Source organism: Geotrypetes seraphini, chromosome 1 (genome assembly GCF_902459505.1).
Source record: "Geotrypetes seraphini chromosome 1, aGeoSer1.1, whole genome shotgun sequence".
Classification (NCBI taxonomy): Eukaryota; Metazoa; Chordata; class Amphibia; order Gymnophiona; family Dermophiidae; genus Geotrypetes; species Geotrypetes seraphini.
The window spans coordinates 155375361-155389073 of NC_047084.1; the positions used below are offsets into that span (position 1 = coordinate 155375361).

The 13713-nt window shown below is 38.4% G+C and overlaps 1 protein-coding gene across 1 annotated transcript in view; it reads left to right on the forward strand.

Moving 5' to 3' along the window:
- MKS1 (MKS transition zone complex subunit 1) overlaps nt 1–13713 on the forward strand; it is a 93560-nt gene that overhangs the window by 59839 nt on the left and 20008 nt on the right. Inside the window, exons 10-11 of the mRNA XM_033940395.1 lie at nt 5064–5106; nt 13043–13105. Coding sequence (XP_033796286.1) covers nt 5064–5106; nt 13043–13105 — 106 coding nt within the window. The remainder of the gene's footprint in view (nt 1–5063; nt 5107–13042; nt 13106–13713) is intronic.

Here is a 13713-nt window from a genome sequence, read left to right on the forward strand (position 1 = left end):
TGTTGGATCTTTATTTGGCTTTGGCAAAACAATAGTTAAAGATTCTGCCATAGTGCCTGATATACAACCTTTATTCAGTTGGTCCTGATATAGTTTTAATAAATATGGTAAAAGTGAAATTTGAAATTCTTTATAAAACTCCACTGTAAATCCATCTCCACCTTGAGCGGTCCCAACTCTAAGGGATTTCAATGCCATTTGTAACTCTTTTAATGATATAGGTTTATCTAAACTTCCTTTTATATGATCAGGAATCTTAGGTCCTTTAACTAAACTCAAAAAATCCAACCCATCTTTCTCTTTATCTAAATAAGACTCAGAAGAATACAGTGACTTATAATATTTTAAAAATTGTTTTAATATATTTCCAATTTGAGAATGAGAATGTCCTAATTCATCCTTAATTATGCTTATTTTCTCCTTTCTTTTCTTTGCTTTTAAATAATTTGCCAATAATCTTCCAGCCTTATTTGCACTACCATAATACATCGTTTGCTGAGCAAAAATATCTTTCCTTACTAATCCAGAGGAAATTTCATTATATTCACATTTTTTTTTAACAATAATTGAAATGTCTCTTGTTCCCATTTATTAACCAATTTTAATTCCAAATTTTTAATTTCTTTTTCCAAATTTGCAAATTGCTTTCTTATCTGTTTCTTTTTATACGCAGAATATGATATAATTTGTCCTCTCATAGTTGCTTTGAAAGCATCCCATAATATTCCAATCGACATTTCCTCTAGGTCATTAAGTCTGAAATATTCATTCATTTTTATCTGAAATTCTGTGCAAAATTTAGAATCAGCAAGCAAAGTATTATCAAACCTCCATACAGGTTTGGAATTATCTTGATCTAATAAGTTAACTTCTATCCACACACCACCATGATCAGATATTACTATTGGTTCTATGTCAGCTTTTACAACTTGCTGTACCATCTGATCTGAAACAAAAATATAATCAATTCTTGAAAATGATTGATGAACATGTGAACAAAATGTAAATTCCCGATCATTAAAATGAAGAATACGCCATATATCTTTCAAATTACATGCTTGTATCAAATTTTCTAATCCCATTGATTTCATAATTCTACTAGGCTTTTTATCCATTATTGGATCTATAACAGCATTGAAATCCCCAGCCACCACTATATTAGTAGCAGCCAGTGGTAAAACTAATTGTTGTAGAGATTTAAAGAATTCACTTTGATTCGAATTAGGGGCATATATATTTAGTAACGCCAATGTAATATTGCCCATGCTCATGTCAACAAGTACCCACCTTCCTTGAGGATCTGCCTTTACCATATTAAATGTTGCTGAACATTTTTTATTAATCAATATTGCTACTCCTGCCTTCTTTTTTACCGCTGGTGCAAATAAACATTGTTTTATCCACTTATCTGTCAGCTTCATAGACTCTGTTCCAGACAAATGTGTCTCTTGCAAGAAACATATATCTATATTTTGTTGTTTAATATATTCCAATACCTTTTTCCTTTTTATAGGGTGATTAAGGCCATTTACATTCAAAGAAAAAATTTTAAAACCCATTTTACAAATAAAATATAAAATACATATATAATCCACTCAAACATAAAATATACATTTTTTCTTTTTCCTTAAACCAATATATGAGTCTCCCTCCCTCCCCTCTTTCCCCCTCCCCCCTATTCCCATCCCCCACCCTCCCCTCCCCTAACACAAATGCAAACTTCGAAACGCACATATTACTGAGCAAAAATAAACTCCCCTCAGGCAATAACATACTCATTTTTCTTTCTCTAATCTTTCAAACAACCAACACTAAATTATCCTGCAGTCAATCCATTCTTCAATACCCTAAATACCCATATTTACTATAATTCTTTATTATATACTTCCCCTCTCATTCAAATTTCCAAACATTCTTCCATCCTATACCTCTAATATATTTATAAAAGTATATACCCAATATTTCGGAAACCATTTCTTACAATATATACCCCCCCAAGATTAATATTATTATTTTATTTTATTTTTTTTGTATAACCTAAGTTTCTCACAACTTCAATGGAACATACATCACTCCATCCTATAATATTCATTTTTTTTTTTTTTCCTTACATCAAAAGAAGGATCAAACATTTCAACCAAGCAGACCTCATATTTTTTAAAACTCTCATTAATTTTCATTGCATCTTCAATCTATTACAGTCTATTCTCCATTCTGCACAACTGTAACACTTGTACATCTTCATCCTGCTGTTTCAGTCTCTTATTCCATCTTCTTGCAGATTGCTATTTCATCTTTCTCCAATAAAGTATTTTTGCAACATCATCCTTATATCTCAGTCAATTTCAGATGCAAATTGTAAATCTAAATAATGCTCAAGTCATTTCCATCAGTCTATCTTCACATCTTCTTCTCTTTACATCAATAGTCTTTTGTATTTTTCATCTTATATTCTAAGTTCCCACATTTCTTCAATGCAGCATTTTTGTGTCCTCATATTATCATTTCAGTCACGCTCAAATGCAAATTATAAAGTCACATCAAGAAACCATCCAAATCTTATAATTGTTCCTCATATTTTTTTCACTTCCTATATGCTCCATCCCTCTTATTACCTTGTCAAAATCTTCTTTTCTTCTTTTCTTATTGTCTCTTTAAAATTTTCATTTCTATTCTTTAAATCTTGTTTGAAATGTTGATCCCCCCTTAATCTAACCTCAACAATTTTCTAGAAAATATTTTTCTCCTTTTCTATTTTTTTTTTTTTTCACTTTTTCCTTCTTTATAAAATATCTTTCAATTTTCACTCAAAAATATAAACCAAAAATAATCTAAGTATATTATTTATTACATTTTCTAAATACTTTCATGAAACCATAGGCAAATTATATTGATCTAGAAATTCCTGTAATTTGCCTGCTTCTTCAAAATTATAAGTTTTATTCTCATATGTTACCCTCATAATAGCAGGGTATATCAATCCATATCTTGCTCCCATTGCTCTCAGTTTAGGTCTTAAATCCAAAAGCTGTTTTCTTCTGTAGGCAGTAGCTTTTGCAAAGTCAGGTACTATAAAGATCTTAGAATCCTGGCATTTAAGATCCTTATTTGTTTTAGCCAGCTTTATAATCTCTATCACCTGCTGATGTCTTAGCAGCTTAAAGATTATTGGACGGGGACCCTTCTGACTATTTGATCTTTTCATCGGTATCCGATGTGCTCTTTCTATCTCCAAAGGAAAAGAACTTTTAAATGGCAAGATCTTTGGGATAAAATTAGTCACAAATTGAATAGGATCATTCTGCTCAATCCCCTCAGGTATCCCAATCAGACGCAAATTATTCCTTCTTTCACGATTTGATAAGTCTTCAAAATCCTTTTTCAACGCCTCTATTTCTCTGTGATCTTTTTTACACACCAGCATCTCTGCCTCAGATTTCTCAGCATGCTTTTCTAACTGCTCAATTTTGAAGTCAACTGCCTGCATTCTATTTGTCAGACTCTCTATTTCCTTCTTCACATCTTTTATATTTTTAGCGTTATCACTTACTATTTCTTTAATTTTCTGAAGTTCATTCATCAAATCACTGTTATCAATTTCTTCCTGAGGCAACGGGACCGCTGTCGGGGATACCGAATCAATTTTTGTTCTTTTTTTACTTCCTGCTCCTGAATTCACCGGATTACTTTTACTAGTTTTACCCGAAGCCATTTCTTACTTCAATTCTCTCTTTTCCTTCACTTTTCTTTAATTTTAACTGCCAAAATCTTAATAAAATTTGCCTGTCACAACAGAGCTAATCCTCTACCCAGCCATCTTCGTGCGCTGCAAAGTTCTAGAATCTTTTAAGTTGTTTTCTAATTTAAGCTGAATATAGTGGCCTTAAATGCATCCCATAATGTTTCTATAGTAATTTCTTCGGAAGTGTTAATTTGAAAAAATTCAATCATTTTTTATTTAAATTCTTCAAGGAAAATTGAATCTGCAATCAATGTATTATCGAATCTCCATACAGACCTGCTATAATCTTGCTCATCAAATTTAAATTCAATCCATACACATCCATGATCAGACAAAATGATAGGATCTATGGAGGCTTTTGTCACTTGTTGTACTAATTGATTTGAGACAAAAATATAAGCTGTTCTTGAAAAGGATTTATGAACTTGTGAGCAAAGAGAAAATTCCCGATCATCAAAATGAAGTATCTGCCATATATCCTTCAAATCACAAGATTGAACCAAATTATGTAATCCTAATGATTTCATTATTTTACTTGGTTTTTTATCCATTAATGAATCCATGACAGCATTGAAATCTCCAGCCACCACTAAATTAGAAGTGACCAGTGGGAGTATCAATTGTAACTTTAAAAAAAAATTCATTCTGATTCGTATTTGGAGCATACACATTAAACAAATCCAGGGTATTATTTCCCATGCTCATTTTCACATGAGCCCACCTACCCAAGGGATCAAAATCAATCAATTGAAAATTAGTTGTGCATTTTTTATTTATTAATATGGCAACCCTGGCTTTTTTCCCAATTGCAGGAGCAAAAAAACTCTGTTTTACCCATCCCCCTTCCAATTTTTTTGACTCTACTAATGATAGGCGTGTCTCTTGTATATAACATATGTCCGCATTCTGTTGCTTCAAGAAGGCCAGCATTTTTTAAAAAAAATTTGATGATTAAGGCCATTAACATTTAATGAAAATATTTTAATCTCCATTATAAATTTTTATTCCCAGATTCATAATCCAACAATATATTCTAAATGTATTTAACTTAATATGAATAGACACTAGTGCACCATTTTTAAAACTTTTAAAGTAAAATTTCTCCTTTCCAAATCCTCCCAACCCCCTTTTTAAGAAACCCCCCTCCCTTATCCCTCCCCCACCCCCCACATAAATTGACTGTCTTGGAACACACATAGGATTAGTAATCACAATACCCCCTCCCCCAGGCAACTCTGTTGGGATTCTAAAATACATACCCCATTCCCAATTGCTGTGTTGCCAGTATATACTGAAATATTTTTCTTACTTTCTCTCACAGCCTGCTCCTGGCACCCTGAGGCTCCTTGTGAATGGAGAGCTGGGTAAGTGTCCTGTTCACCATATTGAAAACATAAGAATAGCTTTACAGAGTCAGTCCAATGGTTCATCAAGCCCAGTACTTCATTCTCACAGTGGCCAATCCAGCTCTGTAGTACCTGGCCAAAACCCAAGGAGTAGCAACATTCCATGCTACCGATCCAGGGCAAGCAGTGTCTTCCCCCATGTCTTTCTCAATAATAGTCTGTAATTTCAATAACAGGGGTTATCATTATGGAATCATTTGACAGGCCTATTAAGATTACTTTCTGATGATCTTCAGAAATTTAAGAAGTTATTAAAAACAAATCTCTTCATGGAGGCTTTTAATTGAATGGATAGTGATATTTTTACGAGTATATTGGAATTTTGTTTTATTTGTTTGTGTGCTATTTGATGATTATGTTAGTATTTTGTAAACCGCTTAGGTTTAAGCAGGTTAGGAATTTTCTAAATAAATAAAATATTGCCAGATTATGCCTCTAAATCTTATTGGATTAAGGGATGGTTTGGGGGATGTAGGAAGGAGGAGTCTATAACTGAGGAAATGGAACAGTAATGCAGGCAGCAGTTTAGTAACCTGAAAAGTCCCCACTCCTGAGGTCAGAATTTGAAGTAAAGGGGGAGGTGCTCAAGCCCCACCATGTTATATAGATGATGATATGATAATTTTGGATTTATAGAACTCATGTGTCAAGCCAGGATCTCAATTGCTAGTACAAGTATTTCAGAAGCATCCATGCACCCTTCAGAATAGTGTCCTTTAAGGAAGCCTCTAGCATATTGCAGGCCAGAATACCTCAAAGTAATGCTGCATATAACATAACATAAATTTATTTGTATACTGCAATACCTTGCAGATCTATGTAGTTTACAATAAAATTAGAATAAACAAACAATACATAATATATAAATTATTACAAAAATTTAACAAATAAGTACGTTTTCAAAGATTTCCTAAAATGTAAATAAGAAAAGGAATCGAGAATTAGACGAATAAGCTCTTTATTTATTTAATTTGATTTCTATCCCGTTGTCCCTCAGGAACTCAGAACGGGTTACAGATTTAACATACATAATTTCTGTACAAGTTTTTATCCTAACTTGATACATGTTAGGGTCTAATATTAATATGCATAATAAACAGTTTACTGGTTACAATTTGTTGTAGTTGTCCTTACGGTGCAAGGTTTTCAGTACAAGTTATATCTAATTTGACACTCAGAAAGTTACAGTGTATGATACAAGTTGTCCTTATGTGATACATACTGGTTCTGGTACCAATATACATTTCTTTGTAGTCTATCGGTTTAGGTGATGAGGTATGTTTTTATTGCTTTTCTAAAGTTGAGTCCTTCAAAGGATCTGATCTGTGGGGACAGTCGATTCCAGTGGCTCGGTATGAAGTGGGAGTAGGTACGTCACTTTGCAGTTTGCAATTGAAGGGCACGATCAGGGGGCATTTTGAGGCATATTATACCCTGGGAGCAGAGAGACTGGTTTGGCACATACGGAGGAAGCTTATTCATCACTACAGGGAACTACAGGCCGGTGAGCCTGACTTCAATTATAGGGAAGATGGTGGAAGCTATGATAAAGGACGGCATTTGCGAGCACATCGAGAGGAATGGTCTACTGAGAACAAGCCAGCACGGATTCTGTAAGGGAAGGTCATGCTTAACGAACCTTCTGTACTTCTTTGAGGGAATAAGCAGTCGGGTGGACAATGGGGAACCCATCGACATCATTTACCTCGATTTTCAAAAGGCTTTCGACAAGGTGCCACATGAAAGGCTGCTTAGGAAGCTGTGGAACCACGGGGTGGGAGGGGATGTGCACCGATGGATAGAGCACTGGTTGTCGGGTAGACTGCAGAGGGTCGGAGTGAAGGGCCAATATTCTGACTGGCGGGGAGTCACGAGCGGTGTGCCGCAGGGATCGGTGCTGGGGCCGTTACTCTTCAACATATTTATCAATGACCTGGAAAAGGAGGCAAAGTGCGAGGTTATAAAATTTGCAGACGATACCAAACTGTGCGGCAGAGTTAGCTCCAGGGAGGAGTGTGAGGACCTGCAAAGGGACCTAGACAAGCTGGAAGACTGGGCGAACAAATGGCAAATGCGCTTTAACGTGGAAAAATGCAAGGTCATGCATATAGGGAAAAAAAAACCCGTTGTTCAACTACAAATTGGGGGGGGGCATTGTTGGGAGAAAGCAGTCTTGAGAGAGACTTGGGAGTGCTGGTGGATGCATCACTGAAGCCATCTGCACAGTGCGCAGCGGCCTCAAAAAAAGCCAACAGGATGCTGGGCATCATAAAAAGGGGCATAACAACCAGGACGAGGGAAGTCATCTTGCCACTGTATTGAGCGATGGTGCGTCCGCATCTGGAATATTGCGTTCAATATTGGTCGCCGTATCTCAAGAAGGACATGGCGGTACTCGAGAGAGTCCAAAGGAGAGCAACGAAACTGGTAAGAGGGCTGGAACACTGCCCATATGCCGAGAGGTTGGATAGGCTGGGGCTCTTCTCTCTGGAAAAAAGGAGGCTCAGGGGTGATATGATAGAGACCTTCAAGATCATGAGGGGCATAGAGAGGGTGGATAGGGACAGATTCTTCAGGCTGAAGGGGACAACAGGTACGAGGGGGCATTCGGAGAAACTGAAGGGAGATAGGTTCAAAACGAATGCAAGGAAGTTTTTTTTCACCCAAAGGGTCGTGGACACTTGGAATGCGCTACCAGAGGACGTGATTGGGCAGAGTACGGTACAAGGATTCAAACAGAGACTGGACGGATTCCTGAGGGATAAAGGAATCGTGGGATACTGAGAAAGCTAACCAGAAAATAAGTATAGAAACCCGACCAGGTCATGCATGTGCAAGACCAGAGGGCTAGGACTTTGATGGGAAGATAGGACTCAATAGGAAACCAAGGTGGCATGGGGGCCCCTTCTGGTGATTTGGACAGGTCGTGACCTGTCTGGGCCGCCGCGGGAGCGGACTGCTGGGCAAGATGGACCTATGGTCTGACCCGGCGGAGGCACTGCTTATGTTCTTATGTTCTTATCACATAGGCTGGTGCCATATCATGCAGAGATTTAAACGCTAGCATCAGGCCCTTGAAGACACAACGTTTGGCTATGAGTGACCTGACACTAGAGCCTAGGAGACAGGGTCGCAGATACGGAGGTTTTTCAGAAGCCTGATTGCTGCGTTTTGAACATGCTGGAGACATCGAACATTCTTCACTGTGAGACCGTTGAATAACTCATTGCAGTAATCCATACGGGAGAGTATTAAGGCATAGAGTAGTTGGGCAAAGTCAGACTTTGAAAAGTTGTTTCTTATTTTTCAAAGTTGTCGCAGGTAGTAAAATGAGGAAGCTACCACCTGAGAAATATGGTCAGAAAGCGACAGGTTGCTATCAAGGAGTATTTCCAAGCTGTGTGCTTGGTCTTTCGCAGTTATAGTAGTTGAGTCCCAGCACAGCGAGGGGACGGGCACAGTCGCAGAATTCTTTGCAGATCCAAAAAAGTTCTCTCTTGGAGGCGTTCAGTTGTAATTTGTTGACGGACATCTAGTTTTTGATTTCCAAGAGGCAGGTTAGGAGTTTTGCAATCTGGCCGTCATGGGCTTCTCCTAGCGGTAGGTACAGTTGGATATCATCCGCAATGGAATTAATCCGTATTTTATAGTTTCAAGTTTATTTAGACTTGATATACCACTTTAATTACCAAAATGGTTTACATTGTACAAAATTTAAAATATAAGTAAAAACGGGGAAATGAAAATACAAGCTACAAGATACTACTGACGAGACATGCTACAAAAGGGAAATGGGTGGGATACATTACATAAAAAGAAAGGGGAATGGCAAGAATGAAAGGGAGAAAAGGAAATTTCTGACATGTGGCCTTTGTCTGAGTCTCTTATGCATTTAATTATAGGTATTACATTACATTACATTACATTAGTGATTTCTATTCCGCTTGTACCTTGCGGTTCAAAGCGGATTACATAAGAAGAAGCTGGACATTTCCAGGAGGGTACGTGACATTTAGGGTAAGACATAGTAACAGAATGAGTATAGACTTGGTAACATTGGATGAAAGCAGTTATATTACATTACATATCAAATCTTTTTCCAGGCGTTGGTAGGTAATATGAATCGGTAGGATGAATTAGGTTTTTTTTTGTTTGTTTTTTTTTGGTCGGTTGAGGATATGGTGTCAGGGAGTGGGTAACCTGGTCGGTGTATGTGGAAGAGGAGATTAGGTGTTTTGAATATGCTTTTTGAAAAGTAGCGTTTTGATTTCTTTGCGGAATGCTTTGAAGTCAGATGTTGAGGTTAACAATCTGGTTATGGAGGGTTCGAGTTTTGCTGCATGCGTTGCTATGAGGTTAAATCGTGTAGGCATCTTTAAAGACAGAGGTTTTGAGGCTGGATTTAAGATTATTGGAGTTAGTTCCCTGTCTCAGGGCTAAAGGAAGGGCATTCCATAATGTATGTCTAGGACAGGTTTAATATAGAGATTGAATAGTAGGGGGATAGCAGAGCCCCCTGTGGAATACCGTATTTGATCGGTTTCGTTTTCGATAGCACATCGTTGAGCAGAACGCTTTGGGATCTGTTATTAAGGAAAGTGGAGTCCAGTTTCAGAGAGCCACTCAATGAGGAGAGGATGGTCAATAGTGTCGAAGGCTGCGCTGAAATCCAGCAGCACCAGAAGGACATCATTACCCTTGTCCATGGGTTTCCAACAATCGTTGATGATGTCAAGGAGGACGGTTTCAGTACTGTGGAATTTCATGAATCCCAATTGAAAGGTGGATAGAGCGCCTTGTTTGTCAATGAAGGAATGGAATAACACTGGTTTTTCCAGGATATTGAAGACGAAGGGTAGGTTGGAGACAGGTCTAAAGTTGCTGAGCATGTTGGGGTCGAGCGTGGATTATTTCTAAATTGGTCTGATGACTACCGACTTCCAGTTTGTGAGCACTATGCCCGTTTGTAGGGAAGTGATGAAAGGAAGGGAAATGATGAAAGAATTCTACAAAGGCATCTTTCACCGTCACTAGGAGGTGTGGCAGACAGGGGTCAAGGTTAGAGCTAGAAGGGTGAATTGTGCCTAGAATCACATGATGTCATCATGGGAGACTGTATCGAAGTTAGTTAGGTTTCCAGTTGTGGTTTTAGTTGTTTTGCCTGAGTTGCAGCCTGTAACGTAACGGAGTCAAGGTGAGACTGTATTTTGTCGTCTTTGTCAACGAAGTAGTCTGAGAGTGTTTCACTGGTTTTTTGGGTGTTTTAAAAAAAATCTTTATTCATTTTAAAACTCACAATAAGTGTTTCAAAACATCAAAACAATTTTACAAAAATATAACACTTAATATTCTATAATTATCCATTTAAAAGGTTTTACACCCTCCCTCCCCACCCTTCCACAACAAAAATATAACAGACATTTCATATAATAAAATATTTCCTAATATTTCTTACAATTATAAAAAACATCCCCCCTCCTCCCCTATCTTGGACATGTACTAATGAGGGAAAAAATGGCATCTAATCCTTACAATAATTTGTTAAAGGTTCCCAAATATCCTGAAATTTCCTTAAATACCCCTGTTGCTTAGCTATTACTTTTTCCATTTTATATATATGACACAAAGAGTTCCACCAAAAACTATAATCTTTCCCAATTCTTCCAATTACTTGTAATCTGTTGTAAGGCAACTCCTGTCATGATAAGTAAAAGCTTATTATTTTTTGAAGATATTTGGCTTTTAGATCTCATTGACATGCCAAATAATACAGTATCATATGATAATGCCACCGTATTTTCTAACAAACAATTTATTTGTCCCCATATTGAATTCCAAAGAGCCAAAATAAATGAACAATAGAACAGTAAATGATCTAAAGTCCCTGCTTTAAGGTGACAGTGCCAACATCTATTAGACTTAGAGCTATCCAATTTTTGTAAACGAACAGTTCTAAACTAAACTAAACTAAACCTTAAGTTTGTATACTGCATCATCTCCACAGAAGTAGAGCTCGGCACGGTTTACAAGAATTGATATAGAGAGGAACTACAATGAAAAGTAGAAGGACTTAGTAAAGAGAAGTTTAGAGGGACTTAATATATCGAAGCGGGAGGGGGTCATTACATTTTAGAGAAAAGCCAAGTTTTCAAATGTTTTCGGAAGAGTTGAAGTGCAGCCCTGCTTTAAACCCACGGGCGCGCACTGCAGGGAAGGCGGCAGAGATCCAGAGCTTGGGGCAGAGAGCAGGGCATGACAGGCTGATAGGAGAAAGCAAGATCTGCCACAATCTTTCCCAAAAAATTTAATGGGAACTCAATCAAGCCGAGAGATTTCACCCCTGGCCTTGGACTTAAGAAAGTCTAAGATGTTGTAAAACAGCAGAATACAAATCTCCACCGAGGAGCAGAAAGGCAACAAGCCAATGTCGGCGAAAGGGAAGAGGCTGCTGCCGCCGGGGATAGCCCTTCCCTGGGAGAGCAGGAGATTTGGGGCCCAAAAAAAAAAACGGACACAAAACGCATGCGCAGACCATCTGCAGGGAAAGCAGATGATCTACGCATGCGTCGGGATCGCATACTAGTGATCCATGCGGTCAGAGAGAGGCATTCCTCTGATCGCTCTCATTTGAATTTTTTGCTGTTGTGAATTGGTCGGGCCTGCTGGAATCAGCGACAGAAGTCAGATTAGTGAATCTAGCCCAAAGTGAAGAAGTGGAGCCTGTGCAAAGAGCCATATTCAACTCTCGCCACTTTAATGGCAGACTGGATGGATCATTCACGTCTTTAGCTGCTGACACTTACTGTGTCACTGTTTAGAGGCCTGTGTATAAGTACACAATTACGGAATTCCCCACAATGACTTGCACAAGGTCTATGACAAAACAGGATTTCAAGTTAAAGCCCTCACAAAATGGATCCCACAGCCAGTTGGGTTTTTGGAATATGCATGTTTTAGAGACGGATTTCTCTCATTCATTCATAATTCATTTTGGATATCTCAAAAACCCAGCTGAATGTGGTGTCACCAGGACGGGTTTGGAAAGTTCTGCTTTATGTAATTCAAGGCTTTGACCACTAGATAGCACCTTCTGCTTTGAGTAAAATCTATTCTAGTGCACTAGGTGAGACATTCTAGACCAGGAGTGTCAAAGTTGGTCCTCGAGGGCCGCAATCCAGTCAGGTTTTCAGGATTTCCCCAATGAATATGCATGAGATCTATTTGCATGCACTGCTTTCATTGTATGCTTATAGATCTCATGCATATTCATTGGGGAAATCCTGAAAACCCGGCTGGATTGCGGCCCTCGAGGACCAACTTTGATACTTGTGTTCTAGACAGATGGGTAGTGTCCCCATGGCTGTGTGCCATCTGCAAAAGGAGTCCACTCCGGATTTTTGTTTGGGCCTCTGCTCTACTTCACTGGACTCGTTAGCTCCCTCTACAGTTTTTCCCTTCTGCACGCCTGTCTGCAGGAGTGTGTTGTTCTGCTCTCCACACTTTATTATTTTATTCAATGTATTTTTGTCCCTTATTGAGGGGTTTTGGGGCTCAGTGTTTTTCCAGCTCTGCCTGCAGTCAGATCACATAGACTTCAGTCTACAGCTGACATGCCAATCTCTGATGGTACCTGTCAGCCAGCCTGCATTTACTTCACAGGAGCTCAGGGGCGTCCCCATCTTTCTCCTTCTGCTGAACGAGGGTTCAAGTGCAGGTTGTTTGGCATCTGTTGGAGACTCAGTAGTGTCTTGCAGGGTACTGGTTATGTATTCTCACCTCCGCCCATCAAAAATGACTCTGACTGCAATTTTAGTGAGCAAACTTCTGTAATACCAGATACCCTGAAAGTGAAATAAAAATAAAGTACCTGCATTCCCTCTGCTCTCTCCTTCAGTGTCTGCTCAGGGGTACGAGTTTGATAACCTCTACATCCACTTCTTCCTGGAACTTCCAAAGCGTAAGTAAATGGAAATGGTTGCATAGAACTAGCACCCTAGAATCACCCTGTTCTGCTGCATTGCTGTGGGGTGAGGGATATTTAGAGGATGTTCAAGGCTCCCTCTTGTTTTCCATAGCTTCTGAGATTGAAATGGATGATAATATTTAGATAACACTATTTCAAAAGATGCAGACGTATGATATATTATATTTTCAATATTTGTTGATGAGGCATTGTTTCTGTTGCTATGTTACAAAACTAACATTAAAAAATTATACCATTTATGCATCCACTACTGCCTACTCCAGAGAACTTACAAGCTAGGCCTGTATGTGGGAAGGCTAAATGACTGGATAAAGGCTGTTACATGAATGGTCGGTAGTGATGCAGAGTCTCCGGATTTTGTTATCCCAGTGCTACATGGTGACTTATACCATTGCTGTTTAGCCTGTACTTTGGGCCTGTTCATTAAAGTCTGCTAAGTAGTTAGTGTGCTGTTAGCACATGTGCATGGTAACTTAACTGCACTGAGATGACAATGCATGTTAATTCACATACCAACTACATGCCATGATATGGGTTGAGAAATGGGAGGGTTATGTGCTAGTTGATTTGCTACAGGGTAG